General features: G+C 41.8%; 1 protein-coding gene across 7 annotated transcripts in view; it reads right to left on the bottom strand.

Moving 5' to 3' along the window:
- SYTL3 (synaptotagmin like 3) overlaps nucleotides 1-24,202 on the bottom strand; it is a 93,641-nt gene that overhangs the window by 59,878 nt on the left and 9,561 nt on the right. For all 7 annotated transcript variants that reach the window (XM_025422640.3, XM_025422636.3, XM_025422638.3 and 4 more), the window contains 3 exons: nucleotides 19,492-19,674; nucleotides 17,435-18,067; nucleotides 15,007-15,225 (listed from right to left, as the gene is read on the bottom strand). In XM_025422640.3, coding sequence (XP_025278425.1) covers nucleotides 15,007-15,225; nucleotides 17,435-17,544 — 329 coding nt within the window. In that variant the 5' untranslated portion in view covers nucleotides 17,545-18,067; nucleotides 19,492-19,674. The remainder of the gene's footprint in view (nucleotides 1-15,006; nucleotides 15,226-17,434; nucleotides 18,068-19,491; nucleotides 19,675-24,202) is intronic.

Here is a 24,202-nt window from a genome sequence, read left to right as displayed (position 1 = left end):
TTCAAAAAGTCAGCACGATGTCCCAAGAGTTGCTTAATGTATTTTCCACCACGCAATGGACAAGAAGAGGTGAAAATTGGTCTGCAGAGTCAGGATTTTGGGAATGTCTACAGAAGCACATTTCCCTGGGCAGATCTGCTCTCCACCCAATGTCCTGATGGCCAGGACACCTCAGGAGGGCCCTGGTGGCTCATCAGACGAATAAGCTGCAAAAAGTCCATATGAAGAAGCCAAATACTGTAAAACTGAGCAACCTCACTGCTTTGTGCTAGCTTGTCCACCTGTTTGGTAATTCCCAGCTGAAGTAGTCTTGTGCAACCATACAGTTGAATTTTTTTTTCTTTATTTCAAGTAATCTCACGTCTAAGATAGTTTTTAGTTACAAAGCAAAACAGTGAGTTTTTTTTCTGCTAGCTCTGTTGATCTGCTTTTTACAGGAAAAAAAAAAAAAGACTGATTACAGTGATTAAATCCTAGGTAACTTGGGGAGGACTCAGAGAATCAAGATGAAGATAAGAAAATGATTGTATCAAGCTGCTACCACCACTTCTTGCAAAACATTAGTAACCCTCCCTCTCACTTGACCTCAGAGAGAAGACAGGAGCCCCCTGTCATACTCAGTCCTGTATTCACATCCCCCAAGTATGCCTAGGGCACATGGTAGGGGCCAGCGAAGACATGTGGATTGGTGAATGAAGAAAAATTCTCAGCTCTGTGGGAACACCCTGAGATCCGAAGAGATAAGCTGGGATCCTGCGGGCAGTGTGCATGGTCTAATGTGTGTCGGCCTCTCTAAGCACATGCGGCAGGGGCCACAGACTCAGGCACCAGGCGTAAATGATGGAAGCAAGCTGGGTGTGAGACAATAAGGTCAGGTGGGGACTGTCATGAGCTGGAGAACCTGTGGCTCATTTTAAGGCATTAAAATGATCAATGTTAGACTTCATGCAGGCCAAACACAAAAGGCCCGTGGGCTATCTGCAGCCTGTTGGTCACAAGTTTGTGATTCTTGGTTTGTGACATCAGTTAACTTAGTCGACAAGAGTGAGAAAAATCCCACTGTAGCTGGACAGAGCTGCACTTGAGGCCTTGACAAGAAAAATCGGGTTAGATGTTGTGTATCACCCTATCTTCCCCAGAGATCTAAGAAGGGCCCACCACCACCAACAGAGCCACAGGAAGGGGAGAAACAAAGAAGACATACTCATTGGTAATTGTTCAACCTGAAGACACAACCGAGAACTTCTGACAACACAATGCCACCCGCCAGGAGAAAGAGTCCCAACAACTTCTCAGAGCACACAACAGTGGGAAAACCAGGGCACATTCCAGAAAGCACTTAGGCTTCAAAAACATTTAAGACCTGCTTCTAGGAGAAGGAGACCAGAAGATAGAAGGAGAAACCAGGCTGATGCCAAGAGACATCAGACTAGAACAATCTCTCTTAAAAAAAAAAAAGATTTTATTTATTTATACATGAGAGACACAGAGAAGCAGAGACATAGGCAGAGGGAGAAGCAGGCTCCCTGTAGGGAGCCCGATACTGGACTTGATCCCAGGACCCCCAGATCACAACCTGAGCTGAAGGTAGATGCTCAACCACTGAGCCACCCAGGTACCTTAACATCAGACTAGAACAAAGACAAATCTAGGAAACTAAGAACACAAAAGCAGAGCAAACTGTTTACCAACAAGCAGGAGCAGAATTGAGAGCTTGGAAAGCTGAACTGGTGATGCTGACTCAGTAGACGTGCTTTTCCAGAACATGAAAAGAAAAAGACATTAGATGTTGGAGGAACAGAGAACAAAGCCAACCTACATATTAAAAGTTACTTCCCCCCCCAAAAAAATAAATAAATAAAAGTTACTTCCCAAGAAGCAAGGGCAAGTGGCATAAGAGATGATCAGAGTAATCATACCCGACTGAAAAAAATGTTACTGAGGCAAAAACCAAGCAAACCTTCACCTCACACCCATTAGAGTGGCTACTATGAAAAACAAAACCAAACAAAGCAACCTAAAAATAGTAAGTGTTGATGAAGATGTGAAGAAACAGGACCCTTATGCACTGTTGGTAGGATTATAAAATGGTACAGCTATTATGGGAAATAGTATTAAAAAAATTAAACATGTAAGTACCCTACGAACCAGTAATTCCACTCCTGGGTGTATCTCCAAAAGAAATGAAAGTAGAGACTCCTAGAGATGCTTGTACACCTGCGTTCACAGCAGCACCATTCATAAAAGCTAAAAGGTAAAAGCAAACCCAAGTGTCCATCAACAAATGAACAAAATGTGACATATACACACTATGGAATATGCATCTTGGAATATAAAGTCTTATAAAGGATGGAAACTTGCAATAAGCTACAACACGGATGAAGCTTGAGGATATTCGATGAGTGAAATGAGCCAGTCATAAAAAGACAAACACTGTATGATTCTACTTATATGTGCACCTAGAACCTGCAAATTCATAGAGAAAGAAAATAGAATGCTGGTTTCCAGTAGGAGAAAGAAATAGGGAGTCTTTGTTTAATGGCTATAAAGTTTTAGGGCTTTTTGCTTTTTTTTTAAGATTTTATTTATTTATTCATGAGAGACAGAGAGAGAGAGAGAGAGAGGCAGAAACACAGGCAGAGGGAGAAGCAGGCTCCATGAAGGGAGCCCAATGCTGGACCCGATTACGGCTTTTTGCTTTTAAGAGTTGATAGGACTTTTAAAAATTTAAATTCAACTAGTTAACATATAGTATATTATTAGTTTCAGAGGTAGAGTTCAGTGATTCATCAGCCTTACATAATACCTAATGATCATTCCATCCATGTCCTCCTTAATGCCCATCACCCAGTTACAAAGTTTCAGTTTTGTGAGATGGAAAAGTTCTGGAGATGGATGGTGGTGATGGTTGCACAAAGATGTGAACAGACTTAGTACCACTAAACTGTAGATTGAAAAATAGCTAAGATATTAAGTTTCATGTTATATATATTTTACCACAATTAAAAATATTTTAATCTTTTAAAAGATTTATTTATTATTTGAGAGACGTGGGGTGCTCAGTGGGGAGGGGCAGAGGGAAAGAGAAAGAAAGTCTCAAGCAGACTCCACACTGAGCACAGAGCCCCATACAGGGCCAATCCCATGACCATGAGATCATGACCTGAGAAGAAGCTGGATACTTAACCAACTGTACCACCCAGGTGCCCTTAAAAAAATACATATATATATATATATTTTAACTATATATATATGTGTGTGTGTATATATACACACACACACACACTATATATATAAATATAAAACTATAAAACTATATATAGTTTTTTTAAACAACCAAATCCAAGGGATAGGCAGCTCAAAGGAACTTTATTCCATAAAAATAACATAGAGGAGCTCATACCCAGACATGGATGAGAAACTGGTTTTAATTATAAGTACACAGAAAAAAAAACACACAATGTTTGTAACACATAAAAACCAGATGATCAATAAAGAAATAAAAATAAAAATAGCTTCGGATGTCTCTGTCATATTAAATTCCAAAAGACAATAAGAACACATTTCTGGAGCTTTGAGATGAAAAGGATGGGACCTAAGATTTTAAAACCCAGTGAAGTCATAGCTCATGATGGAAGGCTACAGAGGGCAACCTCAAATCTGCAATGACTCAGATCATATGCCACCCACATGCTCTTCTAGGGCAAAAAATCCTTCAAGAGGCACTTCAGTTGATTGAAAAATGAATCAAAATAAAGAACTTGCAAATTGGGAAATCCTGGTCTCAAAAGATTAGCAATGAGTGCTTGAATGTGTTAAAACTTAGAGTTGGCTTAATAATTGTAAATATAATTATAAAACCATGCAGGTGACAAAAATAATTATTGAGAGAGATATCACAGGACATAAATGTAATAATTTATAATAATGTAAATATTTCAAAATGACATGAATAGCATTTATAAAACATTTGTCTCTATGAATTTCTGTCTCTACTCTGGGTACCTCCTGTAAATAGAATCATACATTTTTCCTTCTGGCTTCACTTATCATAATATTTGTAAAGTTTATCTGTGTTTTAGCATGTATTAAAATTTCATTCTTTTTTTGTAGTTGAATAATATTCCATAACACGTATATACGACATTGTTTATCCATTCATCCATTGATGGACACTGGTTACTTCCACCTTGTGACTATTATGAATAATAATGCTGCTATGATCACTGGCTTATTATTTAATATTTGAAAGCTACAGGGTTGTTGTCAAAACCAACATTAAGGGGTGGCTGGGTGGTTCAGTTAATTAAGTATCCAACTCTTGATTTTGGTTCAGGCCACAGTCTCAGGGTCCTGGGACTGAGTCCCACATCTAGCTCCATGCTCAGCATGGAATCTGCTTGGGATTCTCTCTCCCTCTCCTACTCATGCTTTCTCTAAAATAAATAAACAAGTCTTTTTTTTTTTTAAAAACCCCAGCATTAATATTTTCATTTTGTTATTTCAGGTAGCAGAAGGTTTTACAATATACTAGCTCTTAAGAAAATTTTAAAATGCTGACAGATCCTATTTTTAAATTTTGAGTAGGCTTCAGGCCCAGTGTGGAGCTTGAGCTCATGATCCTGAGATTGAGAGTCACATGCTCTACTGATTGGCCCCAGGATCTATCAGCATTTATTTTTATTTTATATTATTTTTTTATTTTATATTATTTATTTTATTTATTTATTTTTTTAAGATCTTATTTATTCACGAGACACAGAAAGAGAGAGGCAGAGACATATGCAGAGGGAGAAGCAGGCTCCACCCTGGGAGCCCAATACAGGACTCGATCCAGGCATTCCGGGATCATGCCCTGAACCAAAGGCAGACACCCAACTGCTGAGCCACCCAGGTGTCCCTCTATCAGCATTTATAAGAAGATTCATATTTTAAATACTCACATTTCCGCAAACTGAAAATTAACCCAGATGCATTTAACATGTAAGATTATATGTTACATAGGAGGTTATGTGCATCATACCTCCTTTTCCAAGCATAAGGCAACATAAATTTATGCCCCTAGATTATGGAGGTTTACACACAAAGTAACCATTTCAGAGGTGGCAAAATCTAGGTTAGTCTTTGAGGATTCTGTTCAAGGTAACAGCTTCACTGCCTTGTTGGCAAGTTTTTATAATTATAAAAGTGGAAGGAATAACTGATTTCTTATCCAATGACTTCATTTCTGTAGTTATAAAAGTACTGTTCATACGGATAGCAAAGCACATAAAATTAGGCAGACATCTCTTTCCTTCTAAAGAAGCAGTTTTGCTAATTTATTTTCTTTCTTTTTTTTTTTTTTTTTTAGATTTTATTTATTTATTCACGAGAAACACAGAGAAAAAGAGGCAGGGACAGAGGCAGAGGGAGAAGCAGGCTCCATGCCCGATGTGGGACTCGATCCCCGGACCATGGGATCACATCCTGAGCTGAAGACAGATGCTCAACCACTGAGCCACCCAGGTGTCGCAGCTTTGGTAAACTTAATGATTTTTTTTAAAGAAATTAAGTTTGAATCTGACAAAGATATCACAACACCTAATTCCATCATCACCAAAGCATCTCAAAAACAGGATTTCAGAAGAGTGTAACATACTGAGGCCAGCTTTAACATTAGCTAGAAATCCATGGGCAACTTTCTTTGAATGAAAATATCGATTCTAAACTATCTGCAGTGAGGGAACAGTACAGAGTTGAATCACCTAAAACCCCTAAATTCACACATGACTTCTCTTTGTCATCAGAATGCATTTTGGTCTGCTCTATGGACATGGGTATGCTATTGTGGAAATTCCTATGAAAACATGACTTCAAAGGAACTACATGCCTGTCTGGGATCCCTATATCTTCCAGAACCCTTAACTCTAGCTCACAGTTAACCAAAGCAGGACCTCACCACCTCACACAAGGCGCCAGCCCAGGAAAGCAGCCTCCTCGTGCTGACCTTCCCTACAGGGCAAAAGTTTCAGCTGAGCTGAGTGCAGTGACAGTGTCAAGTATGAACAAGAGAATTAATGCTACAGAAGGCTTATTTATCTCCGAGAAAGGTTTTAACAGCCAAGGCCTGTGTAACTAATCAAGTACTCATCACAGAAGAAATTTCAGTTTCAACAAAAGGAATGATATTCAAATTATTGTGAAAGCATTCCCTTTAGTAAGTACAAAATAACCTTTTCAAAAATAAACTTTTTCCCAAAATGTTCTATACATCTCCACTTTTTTACTATATGTTTTAGTAGCACAAGGCTTCAAAGAATATTAAATGTTCATTATTCCCATTTGGCCAATGGATTAAAAAAGAATATCATGATCCTACATACAATTATTATCTTTCATATTCCTACAGAAAGCAAGGTACATATACCTCATGAAATAGCCAAGCTATACCGTGAGGACCAAAACAGATGCCATCGCTAGGTGACAACTAAGAAGAGAAAAACTTTATTTCAAAGACCAAAAGGCTTTTCCCTTGTAAAATTGGTTTTTAGTGGCTAATCTCTTGAAAACATGCAGATGCATAACTATGTGAAATATTTGACTCAATATAGTCAACTCATGTATACTTTTTCATGTGAAGCACATGAACACAGTCACTATCAATAATGTTAAAAAATCAGATTAGAAAAAAAGTCAGGTTTTGAAAAAGAAGATAGGCAGCAAAGACACGTCACTTTGACCTTGGCACCAAGCTAAAATCCTTCCTCGCCAGCTCTCCTATACCATACCCAGCATTCACTTGGGTTTCAACATTTCGCGGAGTTAGAACTTTTAGTCATTTAAAGAGCAGAAGTATTTACAACAATGACTGCAAATTATTCCATTCTCATACATTAACTATTTGCCTTGGTGGATATGAAATGGGGATTCAGTATTTTACCAAAACATGGGATTAGGAAAATGCTGGGACTATCAGTCTGAAATTTCAAAGATTATATTTTCCAAGCTCTGGGAAGTTTTACTTTAAGGAGAAAACAAAATTGCTATAAAACTTGTCTCATAATGTCACTTGATTTTTTTTTTAATTTTTATTTATTTATGATAGTCAGAGAGAGAGAGAGAGGCAGAGACACAGGCAGAGGGAGAAGCAGGCTCCATGCACCGGGATCCCAATGTGGGACTTGATCCCGCGTCTCCAGGATCGCACCCTGGGCCAAAGGCAGGCGCCAAACCGCTGCGCCACCCAGGGATCCCTGTCACTTGATTTTCAACAAAAATTATTTCACACAAGGCGAAAGATACACCCTCCTGTAACAATAGCTTTGCATCTAAATCCTAATCTAAAATCTATTTGGGCAACAATAACAAAAAATCCCCTTTAATAAATTCCAAAATTTTATTTTAACCTTTACTGCTCTGTGCAATAATTCAAATCCCAACCAGAGAACTAAGAATGTGATAATAAATGCCGAGGTCTGTATATCAATCTGCAACCACTCAAGTTTCTCTCCATTAGCCTCAGGCCTAGTACATCCGAGACATGTGAGCAGCCCTGAAATCAACAGTACTGCCTCCCACTATATGAAACCCTAACTCTAAAATCTCTGTTCTAGAGATGCAAGTATAAAGTTTAGTCTCTTTGACATTTCATCATGGTTGTTACCTCGTGCCATTTCATCGTGGAAATTGTCAGTACGCTGCAGGGGGACGGGGGGCATTAAGCAAAGAAGCAAGGACGCATTTATACCTCTTTGTCTTCTTTCCTTCACCCAAATCACCCTCTTTTGATGGCTCCCGCTAAGGACGACATAGGGCCCCCCATGACTGCAAGCAACTTTCAACCAACTTTGTTCTTCCAAGTCCTTTTCAGTTTTTTTCTTTTTAAAATTTTATTTATTTATTCATGACAGAGTGAGAGAGAGAGAGAGAGAGAGAGAGAGAGAGAGAGAGAGGCAGAGACACAGGCCGAGGGAGAAGCAGGCTCCATGCAGGGAGCCCGACGTGGGACTCGATCCCAGGTCTCTAGGACCACACCGGCACTGAAGGTGGCGCTAAACCGCTGGGCCACCGGGGTTGCCCTTTTCTTAAAAAAATATTTTTAATTTCATTTAATTTTATTTTTAATTTATTTTTAATTTTTAATTTATTTTTATTTTTTTTTAATAATTATTTTTTATTGGTGTTCAATTTGCCAACATACAGAATAACACCCAGTGCTCATCCCGTCAAGTGCCCCCCTCAGTGCCCGTCACCCATTCACCCCCACCCCCCCTCCCTCCTCCCCTTCTACCACCCCTAGTTCGTTTCCCAGAGTTAGGAGAGAAGAAATGGGTAGGAAATATCAGAAAGGGAGACAGAACATAAAGACTCTTTATTTTTTTATATTTTTTTATGTCTTTGTTTTCTGAGGTCTTTCTGCTGCTTCTCTTTTGCTCTCAATTTCTTTTTGCCTCCAGCCTTATCACTTCTTGCCCCCTTCACTGTAAAGAGTTTCCTGGGGATAGGTGGCCTTCACCTTCCCTGCCCCTGGGTCCTCCCTGTGGAACACTGGCATACTCTGGTACTGCTTTCTTTTGGGGAAGCACCTATGCTCACACCCCGTTTCCTATGAGTTCGAGATCCAAGGTCTTCTGAGTGGCTTTTCTCCCCACAGGTGGGAGAGGGCAGAGATCTAGAAGGGGTGGGATTCAGAAGACCAGGGCTCTAGTCTAACTGACTCGCTGGCCTCAGGCTAACTACTTTATGCCTTAGCCTCTTGTTTCTCACCTGTAAAATTAGGATGATAATTGTAGCTGCCCCATAAGACTTTATTTTATTTATTTTTTTAGATTTTTATTTATTTATGAGAGACACAGACAGAGAGCCCGATGTGGGCCCCGATCCCAGGACCCCAGGATCACCACCTGAGCCAAAGACTGATGCTCAACCACTGAGCCACCCAGATGCCCCCCCCCCCCCCCGCATAAGACTGTTTCGTTAAGGTTTAGATCCCCAAGCTGTATCCTCCTTCCCCAACTGATGCCTGTCTCCCTCTCTTCCTGACTCTTCGAGAAATACTCCAAACACACATGCTTGAAAGTCACCTAGAACCAGGTCAGCCCTCCCTCCTCTGAGTTCCCAAGGACTCTTAGCAGCTCCAAGAGGAAATGTGCCTTGAAGCAGAAACCTCATAGGTCTCCTGGAACCTTGACACAACCCCGAGGCCAGGACGTTCCACAGGCCTTTTGCTCTGATTGCTCTGTCAATGGGTTTTGCTTTTTTAAAATTGCTATCTTACAGCTTCCCCTTTCCTGACTTAGAAAACCTCCTTCCCTCTTCCTGGTCCCACGATGGATCCACTTCTTCCCAAGGACTGGATCTGAGGCTGACAAAGCTACAGAGAGAGGAAAGCCAGAGAGGCCCACCCCTCATCCAGGACTCACTCAGTTATGATTGTCAAATATTCTAAAGTTTAACCAGCCTTTTCTCTAGGATGGGGGAGGCCAGGGTGGACCAAACCAGACAGGGAACAGAGGCTGCAAAGAAAGGGGAGAGGGAATATGTGTTGTTATAAATTATTGCCTTCTGTCCCCATACAATTTCCTGAAGCAATTTACTCCTTAATGCAATTATCTTTGGTATTTTGAAAAGCATCCTTATTTCAAAACAAGGAAGTTGGGATTTTAGAAATCACACTGTGTGTACTTGGAGGGTAGAGTTACAATAGCCAGGGCACGATGCCCTCTTGCGTTGCCTTCCTGGGAGACTGCCTCAGCCTCACCCGTCCTCCTGTTGTGATTTTTAGCTTACAATAAACTATTAGAAGAAAAAAAAATGCCAAGCATTTAACCCCTTACCAGGCAATGTTTACTATTAGAGTTCGAATACAGTTGATTGAAAGGAAGGAAGAAAAGCTGAAGACCTTTCTAGACATTATTTGGAATTGTTATCTCCTCTCTCCAGAGCCCTGGTCGTGGTGCAGCTCTTAGCAGCTCCCTGTCTTTCCTTCCCAAGGGATTGAGCATGGAGCTCTTAAAGAAGAAAAAAAAGAAAAAAGAAAAGAAAAGAGAAGAGAAGAGAAGAGAAGAGAAGAGAAGAGAAGAGAAGAGGAAGAAGAGGAAGAAGAAGAAGAAGAAGAAGAAGAAGAAGAAGAAGAAGAAGAAGAAAAAGAAAAAGAAAAAGAAAAGAAAAAGAAAAAGAAAAAGAAAAAGAAAAAGAAAAAGAAAAAGAAAAAGAAAAAGAAAAAGAAAAGAAAAAGAAAAGAAAAGAAAAAAGAAAAAGAAAAAGAAAAGAAAAGAAAAAGAAAAAGAAAAGAAAAAAGAAAAAGGAAAAGAAAAAGAAAAAGAAAAAGAAAAAAAGAAAGAAAAAGAAAAAAGCAAAGCCTGAAGGACAAAGCCTCAACCAACCAAAGGGACGTGAGTTAGCTCTGAAGTCAGCGTGACTTGGCATGCTGCCGTGGAAATAGAAGGTGTGCTGTTCAGGAGCAAAGAAATCTGGTTGAACAACTTCACTTCTCCTTGGATGAAGGATTGAAATTAGGCCTTGCAAAGGAGCAGGAAATCTGAGGACTTTAATGTCAGGAGCCCAAAAAACACAGCTCTCCCAATTCAGGGGGAGAGGAAGCCCAGCCAGTGGACCCGCACCACGTGAGTGGCTCTCGGGATCTCTGTCCAAGGGCACTCAGACATCTGCAGCAACACTTAGAAGCTGTTTTCAAATCCCAAAGTCTCTGACTATTCTCCTAGACTCACACCAGACGAACATTCCTCCCTTCCCCTAAGTTCTGCAGTGCCCTTGTGCACGCTGTCCCCAACAAACAGAAACACCTGCTCTTGTGTTTTCAAGAAATCCATGACCAGCACATCCTTGCGTTGGAAAGTGGGAGCCCAAGCCAAACATGCTGTTTATCATTTTTGAAATGGGTAGTTCAATATATCAATTCCATGTTATAAATTGTTTTAAAAAACATCACAACACCAAATGATTGAAATATGTGAAGATTCAGTCCAGCACTGATAGAGAGCACACTCATTTCTTTATCCAAGTATTCAGTGCAAGTCAGCTTACCTCTTTCCAAGCAGCCTTACGTAAAGCTGCATGGGATGATGTGGCATAGGAGGACCCTGAATGTACCTCCTCCCACCGACACCAAATCTGCAGCCTCATATGGAGAAACTCCCTCTGAAGAACTGAAAACCACTGAACTGCCCTTCCACAAGGAATGATGGAAGACCACACCCAGATGGGCAGGAGAGGCAGAGACATGGTCTTGCCAGAAGCCCCCTGGCCCCCCAGCATGGAGACCCAGAACAGGAAGGGATTTCACAAGTACAGTTTCTCCCAGAGGAGTGAAGGGTTTATGCCCCATGCCAGGCACCCCAACCCTTGGGACCTGCACCAGAGAGATGTGCCCCCCAAAAGTCTGGCTTAGAACAACGGGACTTATGTCCAAGGAGCATGTGGTCTCACTCACGTGGAGACCCGGGACAAAAGCAATCTAGACTCTTGAGCCTAGATGAAAAGCATCTAGACTCTGCACGAAGGACATTCATTTGCTAATCTTAAGGCATCTGCCAGAGGGGTGGGGGACAGGTGGGACTCTCTCCAGAGATGAGCACCATTTCTGCAGTCTCCCTCTATCCTACTGGCATGGGCAGGCACACAGAGACATGGAACCCTCCTGCTGCCTTGCTAGGGCCAGTGGGGTGAGTGGTCCATGATATTTTCCCACTGCCTTGCTGAAGCTGGTGGGCATGTGCCTTCCCAGGAAGGCTGGAGGGTACAAGTGGTCACAGCATTCTCCCACCGCCTTGTTGCTGCTGACGGGATGCAGAGACAGCACTCTCCTGCAGCATCACTGAAGCCAGGGGCCGTGCACAGCCAAGGCATTCACCCACTGCCTTTCTAAAGCTGGTGGGCATGCCCCATCCCTGTACTCTCCAGCTGCATTGCAAAGCCAGCAGGTGCCTGCAGCCCAAACAGTGGACACCCATTGATCACCTAGCCCTGGTGGCCAGGGGGCTTGTGTTCCTGGGCCCCACAGGACTATAATAATTGCAAAGACAGTTCCTGGCAGGGTACAACCCCCAGGGTGCTGCACAGACAGTAGACAGAAGCACACCCCCAATCTCACCATGAAGAAGTCTTATTTACTTGTCCTGGAGCTTTTGCCTGAGGGACGGACTTCCTGCTTGCCACAAAACCAGAGATTATGAAGCTGTTTCCCAGGGAACACAGGCAGAGAGACAGCATCCTCGCACTCAGCCCTGGCCTTGCCTCAACTCTCCTCAATCTCCCAGGAAGGAGCTTATCCATTTGTCTAGAGCCCTTTATTTTGCAACCTTCACCCAAAGGACACCTCTGGACCTCCTAGTCTGGAGGCCAACAGAGTTTATGACTGTGGTCCCACAGGACTGTGTTTATTTGCATACTTTAAAAGCTGCTGCCTATGGGTCTAGCTTCCTATCGGCCTTAAACTACATTCTAACAGATCCTTCCCTTTGGAATATCCACAGGTCTTGGCACCCCAGCAGAGCCCTGTCAAGAATAAATCAGGCTAGGGATCCCTGGGTGGCTCAGTGGTTGAGCATCTGCCTTTGGCTCAGGGCATGATCCTGGGGTTCTGGAATCAAGTCTCACTTCAGGCTCCCTATGGGGAGCCTGCTTCTCTCTCTGCCCATGTCTCTGCCTCTCTCTGTGTGTCTTTCATGAATAAATAAATAAAATCTTTAAAAGAGAGAGAGAGAGATTAAATCAGGCTCCCTGGGCAATCGCAAAGGTTGGAAAGAGCTAGGGTGAGGTTGAATGACAAGGTTCATCACCCACACGAGGCCACTCCTTCAAGATGGGGAGACGTCGCTTTTTGGCCTAACATGTAGAAACAGAGAGAGTCAAGCAAAAATGAAGACACAGAGAAGTATGTTCCAAATGAAAAAAACAAGGTAAAATCTCAGAAAAATACCTTAATTTAACAGGGTAAGTAATCTAGCTGATAAAGAAATCAAAGTAATGGTCATAAAGATGCTGACCAGACTCAGGAGAAGCTCAGATGAATGCACAGTGAGAACTTCAACAAAGAAATGGAACACGTCAGCAAGTGCCAAGCATTAGTCATAGAGCTGAAGCACACAATGGAGGGGATCCCCAGCAGACCAGATGAAGAAAAGCAGATCAGCCATCTGGAAGGCAGGGCAGTGGAGCTCACCCAAACAGAGCAGCATAAAGGAAAAAAAGAAGTCAAAAAAAGAGAAGAAGGAGGAAGAGGAGGAGAAGGAAGAGTAGGAAGAGTAGGAGGAGTAGGAGGACTAGGAGGAGGAGAAGGAGAAGAAGAAGAAGGAGGAGGAGGAGGAGGAGGAGGAGGAGGAGGAGGAGGAGGAGGAGAAGAAGAAGAAGAAGAAGAAGAAGAAGAAGAAGAAGAAAAGAAGAAGAAGAAGAAAAAGAAGAAGAAGAAGAAGACGATGACGACGACGACGACGACGGCGGCGGCGACAGCCTCACAGGCCAATGGGACAACATCAAGTGGAATGACATTCACCTTACAAGGGCCAGGAGGAGAAGAGAGAGAGAAAGGAGCAGAAAGTTATTTGACAAAATAAAATAATGGCTGAAAAGTGCCCTCACCTAGGAAGAGAAACAGACAGCCAGGTCCAGGAAGCCCAGAGAATTCCAAGTAAGATGAACCCAAAGAGATCACACCAAGCACATTCTAATTAAATGTCAAAAGCTAAAGATAAAAAGAGAATTTTAAAAGCAACAAGAGAAAAACAACTTGCTACATACAAGGGAACCCCATAAGATAATCAGCAGATTTTTCATCAGAAATTTGCAGCCAAAGGGGAGTGGGATGATGAATCCAAAGTGCTGAACAGAAAAAAGCTGCCAACCAAGAATACTCTACCCAACAAGGTTATCATTCAGAACTGAAGTACAAATCAGGAGGATGGTAACAAGATCTATGTGCTGATCACTTTGCAATATATACAAATATCAAGTCATTATACTGTACCCCTGAGGCCAATATAATGACATATGTCGATTATACTTCAATGAAATATTTTTTAAATAAATAATGCAGGGCACCTGAGTGGCTGAGTCAGTTAAGTGTCTGACTTCTAATTTCAGTTCTGATCATGATCTCAGGGTCCTGGGATCGAGCTCCACATGGGACTCTCCACTATGCTTGGGATTCTCTCTCTCTTTCTCTCTCCCTCTTCCACTGCCTCTCCCCCTACTCATGCTCAATAAATAAATAATCTTTAAAAATAAGTAAATAGCTCTACACAGGATCACTCTAATATTCCTTATGTTGACATTCTCTGAATGAGATAAATTAAGCTCTAAGAGAACTTAGGCACCAGTTACGAAATCCAAATGAATCTTAACTTCTGGGTTAGCCTGTCCTTAGCCATTACAAACAAATATTTTTTAAATTAAAAAAAACTTTTTATGTGATAAAATGTATTATTTTTTTAAAAAAGATTTTATTTATTTAATCATGAGAGACACAGAGAGAAAGAGAGGCAGAGGCACAGGCAGAGGGAGAAGCAGGCTCCATGCAGGGAGCCCAACATGGGACTCAGTCTCGGGTTCCCAGGATTACACCCTGGGCCAAAGGTGGTACTAAACTGCTGAGCTGCCCAGGCTGTCCAAAACGTATTATTTTTTTTAAAGTTCTATCTTAAAAAAAAAAAAGTTCTATATTTACTTATTCACTTGACAGAGAGAGAGAGAGAGAGAGAGCATGAGCAGGGGAAGCAGCAGAGGAAGATGGAGAAGCAGGGTCCCCACTAAGCAGAGAGCCTGACAGGGGACACTATCCCAGGACCCTGGGATCATTACCTGAGCCGAAGGCAGATGCTTAATCAACTGAGCCACCCAGGTGCCCTAACATTTATTTCTAAATCACTATAGCTTCCAAGTCTAGAAAGGGAGCTTCATATTAAGCCCTCTGCCAACAATCATCACTCGAATTTGAGAAGTGACAGCTCTCTTTGTCAGCAGTTTGTGGGGGACCATCTCTGAGGCTCGAGTCCATGGGAGGAATCTTACCTGTCCTCAAAGCACACAGTACACTTCCAGGCACGGGTCTTCCTCAGGAACACTCGGCACTCAGAACACACACGGTGGCTGCAGCCCTGGCACACGGCCCCGCGGTTCAGCAGGAGCCCCAGCTCCTGGTGGCAGCGTGCACAGGAGTTCTCTCTGTACTCCTGGCTCACGCTCTTTGCTCCTTTCCACCGGAGATGCTGCAGGTGTGTTTTCAGTTTCCTGTGGCCCAAAGAGTCAGATAATAAGATATGACTACATGGAAGGGCAGACCCCAGACATGCTCCTACATGGCAAAGGCCCCAACACCAACACCATAGCATAAGAATAAAGAAGGGGCTTTGGCATCCAACACTCCTGGGTAAAACATGGATGGCTGTGTGACTATGGATCTCATGCAATCTCTCCAGAAGGGGGCTCCGAGATTTTTCTCCACTGTGAAACAGAGATGGAAAAAAGCCTACCTCCCAGGGATGCTGGGAGGATTAAATGGCAAAGCCTAAAAAGTGTCTGGCATTGAGAAGTTAGCCACCAGTTTTGTTCTAGGCTCATCCCTCCATGCCCAAAGAGCATCATAAGGGTTAGCAAGAACAGAGAGAGGACAAAACACATGCAGAAAATGCCATCAGTTTTAATATAGAAGGCATGGAAATATCTATAATGATATGCACACCTGCTGCTGTCGTTAAGTCTCAGTAAAATTATTTAACTAATGCTACGTTTTTGCTACTGGATTTTTTTTTTTAATGGGTGGTCAGTTCACTTCCAGTCCCTATTTCCCTGAGACAATACCCCAAGTGCCAGGGGACCTTACACTGGACCCCAAAGAGGTGTTATTAACCAGAATACTCTTTTTTGAAACATCTCTGCTAGCTACTTTATAAGAGAGAAGCCAGTCTTGAGATGCAAGTTTATGTTCATTCAACTTACAGGATTTGTTCTAGTCAGTTCCCTCTGGAAAAAAATTTCCTTACCACAGTGTCCATATTACTTTGTTTCTATTCAAAATCATGCTTCTAAATCACTGAAAGGCCTCCAATCATCAAAGACAATCCATTTTGTTCAGTGTATTATTTTTTTTAGTGGAAGAAAGTATAAGTGCATTTAGAGAGCTTTGGAATGACAGGAGAAGACAGAAAAAACACTGTAGGGGCGCCTGGGGGGGCTCAGTTGGTTAAGCATCTGCCTTCAGCTCAGGTCGTGATCCCGGGGTCCTGAGATCGAGACCCGTTGTGGGCCCTGCTCAGTGGGGAGCCTTCCTCTCCCTCTCCCTCTGCTCCTTCCCCTGCTTGTGCTCCTCTCTCCTGCTCGCTTACTCTCTTCTCAAGTAAATAAATAAAATCTCAAAAAAAAGGAAAAGAAATCACTGTATCTTTCAGATAACCCACAAATTTCTCTCATTCCTCAAGCATTTGGTTGCCCCAAATTTTATTTTATATGTATTTTTTCTCGACAGACTCTGAAAGAGTTTTGTCATTAAAACAAAATCAGAAAGCCTATTCCATGTACTTATTTTTCAAACATCTATAAACGAGGCATCGCCATTTATAAAGGTGAAACTTGACCGCTAACATCAGCAGTTTTGATCCGGTCTAGCCCTGCTTTATTAAGTGTAAACTATTATCAAATAGCGCATGGCATGTGGCTTCCAGACAGACAAGGAAAGAAACTTCCTATTGACAGATCGGTCAGAGAACAGGCTGAGCAGGTTCATATTTTATGCTCCCCCTGCCCTCAAAGCCAACTTGGAAGCAAAAGCACACAAAGGAAAAGACAGGAACGGATTGCAGTGGACCTGCTATTTCTACATTGCTTTCTTGGCTTTTCTGTGGGTCTTTGGTGACCCTCCCCCCCACAAAAAAAAAAAAAAAAAAAAAAACAATTGAGGCAACCTATCACTGGAGGTCTTTCCCTTGTGAAGTATAGTAGAAGCCTAAAAATCTTCCTTTTCTTTCTTTTTTTTTTTTTAAGTATTTTTATTTATTTATTCATGAGAGACACACAGAGAGAGAAGCAGAGACAGAGGCAGAGGGAGAAGCAGGCTCCCTGGGAGGGAGCCCAATGTGGGACTTCAACCCGGGACCCCAGGATCACAGCCTGAGCCACCCAGGTGCCCCTGAAAATCTTCCTTTGAATTAGTCCCACAAAGTAGCAAAGGGACAAGCAGCAGACAACAAACTTAGCACCAAAAGGCATTATTTTAAGTGAACGACAAAGCAGCCTCCCTTTTCCCTAATGTGGGGAGCTGAGTTATAGGGCAGGGCTACCTGGCCCCCACCCCTCACAGGGCCACTTGCAGAGGGGACGCCAGGACACCCAGTGGTCAGCAAGCAGCAGTGAGCAAGCAGGTGGCAGCAAGCCAGGTGGCAGCGGGCTGCAAGGAGGCAAAGCCCAACCCCAGAGCCAGGCACCCGTGTGGATGACAACTTACCGGATCCTTTCCTCCTCGATGTTTTGAACCGCCTGGTCTCGGTACAGGACCTGGAGGATGACCTCACGTTCCAATTCCTGGAGGGAATTCAGACTGACTTCCCGAGCCATTCCTTCTCTCGTGTGTAGACCCGAGTTGAGGGTCACTCCATGACCTGGACCACGCACCCCTGTGCTATGGGTGAGCTCAGAGTGTCCAGGAGCAGCCCTGTGTGCTTGAAAGCGCTCCTTCTCCTATTTCATTGGCAACTGTTTGGCTCGTGGCTCTTTTTTTCCTTTTTAACTGCGTCACACTCCCCAGGAGAAGAAAGTCCCAAGAGGCTGTCCGTCAGCTGGACTTGTGGCTCCCAGAGTCTCATGCCACCCAGGGGATCCTTTCCACTGGGCCCTACTGCTGCCTCTGATGGCTGTCTAAGACAAAAGCATATCTTTTTTCTGAGGTTTTTGCCAGAGAGGGTTATAAATCAGGCATGGCTCCAAGCAGATAATTTCTGCAAAGCAGAAGTGGGCCCCAATCTGAGGGAATTTACAAATGGCAGTTAGAAGAGTATTGAGGATATTTAGAAGCTAACTTTCCCCTCCAGTGCTTTCGGGTCAGCAGCAGTGGTAATTAAAAGCCCAGCCAGTTCAATGCCTGTAGGAAAGACAACAATGAAATGGCATCATTTTCCTGACTTGTGTATGTTGGCAGCATTACTTCAGAACACACAAAATGTTCCACATGGACCTTTGCACCTTCTGCCATCGTGATAATGTACGATTTTAAATTTTATTAAATTGGCCTTCTCATGTTTCTAAAAGCCACAAACTTCTAAACTTGAACTCTTCTAAAATGAATCCAGTATCTCCAGTGATTAGAGGCACAAAGTTCCATGTTTAACGCCCATCGTCCTAATTGAAAACACATTAAGAGAACTCAATGTGCTCAATGCTTAGCTATCAGTTTTACAATTCATTTCAAAACTCAAAAGAAATTTAATCAGTTGGGGATGTCTGAAGGATCATCTTACAAGCTCTATCTATCAATTATTTATGGTTTTTAATGGTTTTCAAGGATGTCTTCTGCATGGGGTCTTGTTTCTGTTTAATGCTGGTTGAAAGGTTCTTCATCCATTCTCCCTGCTTTTGTCCTCCCTCCCCCCCCCATTGGTGACATTGGGCTCACATAACCTTCAATTTGCTCCTCCCCCCAACCAAGAAGATGGTGTTGAATTTATAAAACACTGGCTAGATGCATATCAATGAAATACAGAAAGTGTAGATCAAAGCAATATACTTTCTGTAATGCCATTTTGTTATCAAATGGACATGAATTCTTTAGTAATAAGATTTCCTTTCAATGCTTTATTTTTTTTTTCCTTTCAATGCTTTAGAAGCTAAACTTTTGTTGGGCTTCAACAGAAATCCACATTATATTCATTTATGATCCATAACAAATCATTAAATAAGAGGTTAATAGAGCCCTAAGCGATCATTTTCATTAAGCAGAGATTCTTAAACTTTTTTTTTCTTAATCTTTGGTAGTCTGGTGAAGCCTGTGTATTTAAATGCATAAAATAAAATACATTTAATTACAAAGGAAATCATATACCAAAACGTTTTAATATAGTAATATATATATATGTTCACTGAAGCATGATCTAGCAGTGATCTAACAACTACTATAGTTTCAAAGTAGTTATTATAAATAACATCTTGAGATAGCTGTAACATGCATTGTGGTATGAAAATATGTGTGATTTCCATTAGTGATTTCTATTAGTTAACCAGTCCTGCTAGTTCTACTGTGGTTTGATGCCTATATTCATAATGGAAAGAAATGCTAAATTTTAGTTAGAGGTAGACAAAGATCTAATCTTTTTCCCCATCCAAGTTCACAGCCCTATCAACTAAGGATTCAAGGCTTAAGGGATTCTAGATTTGTCAGTTCCTCTACTGTGGGACAAAGTTAAAATGCATGGCTCACCCAACTGCACAGGTTGCATGAATAGAAGAACATAAAGACACAGAGCTCTGAAAGGGGCACTCTTGGCCTGTAGGCTTCAGGGAAGTACTCACCTGTGCCTGCCCTCAAAAGGCTTCCTATCTAGAAGGTGGCACAAAGCAACAGGATGCCGGCCTTTGGCCCAGGCTGGCTGATAATCACTATATGACTTGTGCAAAGCCTTGACTTGTCTTGGTCCCCAGTTTCTGGATGAACAGATGGAACTCACAGATCTTAGTTCCCAAGGCTCTGAGTCTCTGGAAAAGAGGATAGCAATACAGAATAACGTATAATCAAGTAATAAGTGGTAAGGTGCAAATTGGCCAACATGTCATCAACTTTATGAGCTTATTTCTTCTAAACCTGCCCCTTGGATCTTCTTTCTTCTTATTTATTACTGGACCGAGAACGATCCAGTTGGTCTGATTCTCAAATATTTGAAATGAAGATTTTTGCACTTGGCTCAAAACACAAGATTTGTATGCACTGAGCTTTCTTTTGATGTGGTTTTTGCACTCTGCCCTCTGGTTCTGGTCATGCAGTATGAGGTTGGAAATGATGGAAATGACGTTAATAAGCGGACTCATTGGGGGAATCCCAGCACAGGCAAATGTTCACTCATTCAGGTAGCTGGGTTTTACAGAAATACAGGATTCAATTATTACGTAAAATCAAATCCATGGCTGTGGGCTTCCAGTAGAAAGGGCCATTTTCAAGGATGAGAGGGAGTTCATCCTCCCCTCGGTGGCCATTCGCTCCTACTTACAGAAAAGTAAAATTCAGTTTGTTTCTCAGATCCATCCATCCATCCATCCAGTAAACATTTTTTGAGCACCTTCTAAGCGCTATTCAAGTGCTTAGAGTACATGACTTGATTGGTGATTTACACTCTATCCCATGTATAACAAGACTATAATGTTGCTTACAATAAAAGCACATGAAGGACAATTAAAGTCAGCAGTCAGTGTGGAAATGGGAAATCATTCTACCAGGAACCTGCAGCGAAACAGTCACTGTACTTGAGCATTGGATGTATTTCTGACTGTCCTAGTAGCCAAGGCAAAACCAAACAAAATGAAACAAAACAAAACAAAAAATCAAGGTGATGTATATCATTCTGATAAATCAAAGGAAGATGAGAAGGACCTCCTCGAGATGTAAGGGGTATAGACCAAGAAAACAATTAGTCAAGCTGTGGTTCAGCAGAAGAAGCAAAATTGTGCTTGAGGTATCATTATTAAATTGATCTTAAATTAAAGCTAAGAAGCTAGCATCAAATCATAATTCATTAAAAGCATTTCAAACAGAGATCAAAACATGGTGCTTTCTAGTATTACAAGGCAACACTGGCACAAAGCACTGAAAACAAGAGGATAGTTGTTTAGTATCCATTCCCCTGTGTTTTTTATTCTTGACTTTCAGAAATTTGATTCTAGCTTCTGTAAACCTTCAGTCATCCAAGCACTTGGTTAATATTTACAAGTAAAGCCTTCTATTGTTAGATGGAAATGTACTTTTTCCTTTAACCTGCAGGATCTGTCTCCAGATCCTCTGTAAACAAGGGGTGACTTTTGGAAATGATGCCATCAGTACTGCAGAGAGCATCACATCATGGTCATAAATTGAGACTGTTCATAGGGCATCACTTTAGGATCTTTCACAGCAAGATTTAACAGAAACCCAGACAGATGTTTTCTCTTTGGTTTCTAGCATTCTCCTAGTATCCCACCTGGCTTGGAGGTTTGGATATTCCATTTACCATGCTTAAGCCACAGCTGCTTCATCTCCTTGGGACTTGCCCAGGATTGTCATGAGGGCAGTACCACACTTACATCTTTAGCAATTTGTGGGGTGCTTTTGGTTGTCACAGTGACAAAGAACTGTCTTGCATCCCCATGCAAATGTTGACTATCTTACCAGATAATTCAATTATGAAAAAATTATAATTACCTGATAAAATGTAACTCTTATAACAACACAAGGTATATTTTGCAGGATTTTAATATACTCTGATTTTTCCAGAATGCAACTCTTGTGTAGATTGAAGGAAAACTGTACTTTGTTTCTTTTAGAGCTTTAACAAGAGCTGTTTATCATTTCAGAAAGTTGCATTACCAAAAGCACCATTGTTTGTAGTATCTGAATGACTCCTTCCACATACCGGTAACAATCTGGATTTATAAATGTCATATTGGATGTGACTCTATTTACACACACATCTGACAACTTCACTGGGTCTTCTAATGTAGTTTACATATCCAAGTACCCATTACATGGTAATTATAAGTATATAATTTATAAAGTCCTCTATTTTTCCTTTTATTGTGGTAATTGTATTGTACTAGTAATAGCGTGTAGGTAAGTTATAGTATACATGAATTCTGTTTCTGGATAGGAAAAGGTGAAATACAATATATTGCTTATAATGAAGGACCACTGAGTTTCATAGCTTTAAGGGGAGCCCAGGTGGCTCAGTCGGTTAGGCTTCTAACCCTTGATCTCAGGGTTGTGAGTTCAAGCCCCACGTTGGACTCTGCTGGGCATGGAGCCTACTTAAAAAAAGTTTTCATAGAAGATCTTCATTAGAAGGGAAGATCCAATAATTTGTAAGACCACTTACAAATTAAGCTATGTAAGTCTCTTGTTCATGTTTCAACACATTATTGGGTTTGTAGGAGAATGGGATTTGGGAAATAGAGAGGGGTTGGTGGTTGTTTTTTTGTGTTTTTGGTTTGGGGGCTCCAGTTTACAAATCTGCATAAGTAATTTCACGTCTGATTTCCAGGCTGCAATTGAGAGGTCAAGGTTCTCCTTCCAATGCAAAATATTTGAATTATTTCAGCTGCATTTTTTCAATCCTCTTCAACGAAAGTTCTGGGGCTCTTTTTGTACTTTATCCCAGTTAGGCTGGCATTTGAATTCTTAGGCATTTTGTATCAACTGCCAACTTGGGAGAGTCCACTGTGTGATCCATCTTGCAAATCACTCAAAAATGCTTCACTGAAACTGTTCTTAGCTCCTCGTCTGGTTATCCAAGACAAAGTGCCCCCAGACTCCTCGCAACAATTTACTTATTTTTAATTTTTTAAGGTTTTATTGTTGTTGTTTAGTGAACTTCCTAGTCAATAGGGTGGCAGATGGAGTCAGTAAGCAGCACAGGCCCATGGTAAACACCAAGAAAATCAGAATTTCAACCACCTCCTGGCATTAGCAGGGTGAGGTATACCTTTACAGATTCCATTTCTAGTCACCTAGTAGAAATCATGTTGGAATAGGTTTCATATTCTTTGAAACATGGATGAAACAAATATACCTCTGCCATGGATGTTTTGATTGTTGATGTTTTGAAGTAGAACACGGAAACAAAGAATTACATGAAATCTATGAAAATCAGTTTGCATGTTCCTTGCACTGTTACATATTATTGTGTAGGATGATAGTAAGAGTAAGATGAGATAATAACATCTGAAACCCTCACAAAGTGGCTAACAGAGAACTGCCGAGGTGCCCCCTGGCTTGCCCACCAATGGCTGTGAGCACCCAGGAGAATGGTAGTGACAGGACCAAATGGATGGCGAGGAAGAGGGAGATGACAACACTGGGGACAGGCTAGTCTTCATGGCAAAGGTGAGGCCTGCCGAGCCTGGGAGAGGATGAGGAGCTGGCCTGAGGAATGCAGAGGGCATCTCTCTAGGTGGGGATGTGGGATTCCTTCCCCAGCACGGGAGCCCGGCTTCCCCACTGCTCAAAAACTCCGAAGCACAAACATGGCCTTCCTGACACCCCTGATCCAGTGTCTTCCTACTTCTGCATCCTCACTTCCCAGGGAATATTCCAGTGTTCTCATGGTAGATTCCTTTGAGACTATTCCCCCAAGCACATCATGCACTTTTCCTTCTCCGTGCATTTGTTCCTGTGCATTGCACTGTGTTGAATCATATCCACTACTCAGATCATGGTGGCAAGCATATAATAAGCAGTTGATAAATGTTAGCTGCCATGATTATTGTTAGCAGTAATAGTATCATTATCATCAATATTAATCTTTCAAGGTCAGATCAATTGCTACCTAATTCAGGAACTTTGTTCTTATTTACAATCAAAATTAGTCACTCCTTTCTTATAACACCCCTCTACTTGGTATATTGCTCTATGGGGACCCTGATTTCATTCTGGCTTGTAGTCCAGAGTCCTTTCTAGCGGTGACATTGGGTTTTAGGGATCCTTCACCCCCCGGCAAGTAGGTCCTTAGTGTTTGGCATGTGTTGAGAAATGCAGTGACTGTTGTGACATGCGGATTTGCTTACAAAGCAGGAAGCATGAATTTAAGCAGAGTTAGGAAGTCAGGATAGTAAGGTGAACAAGAAAGCACCCAGTTCTGAAAGCTTCAGCCTCCAGGAAACTGAAAAGCGCAGGAAAATGAGTTGTTTTGGAATTTGAGAAGCATTCCAAAAATTGTTTTTGTTTTAATGATCTCATGCAGGAAGTCACAGCCTCCTAGCTGGAGGGATGAAGCCTTCCAGATCCATTTTTCTGAGATGCGCTTATTCACTGTCCCATCCACCTGACAGGTTCTTCCATTTCATTTATTTTGTCCCAAGCAAAGAAGTCGGGCTCTGTTCTTACCCACGGGGAGCCCCAACCTCCTTTTTCCATTGCACATTTGTATTTTTGCAATGGTGTCTGCCTTTGCTTTGCAGCATTCCACCCACCGGTCTAATTACATTTAACGATGAAAAAAGGAAACCAATACCACAGCACCATTTTGAAGGAAAAATCTTCCCG

The sequence above is a fragment of the Canis lupus genome, chromosome 1, assembly GCF_003254725.2.
Source record: "Canis lupus dingo isolate Sandy chromosome 1, ASM325472v2, whole genome shotgun sequence".
Taxonomy (NCBI): Eukaryota; Metazoa; Chordata; class Mammalia; order Carnivora; family Canidae; genus Canis; species Canis lupus.
Note: the sequence above shows the minus strand (reverse complement) of the source record. Positions and strands in the feature narration are given on the sequence as shown.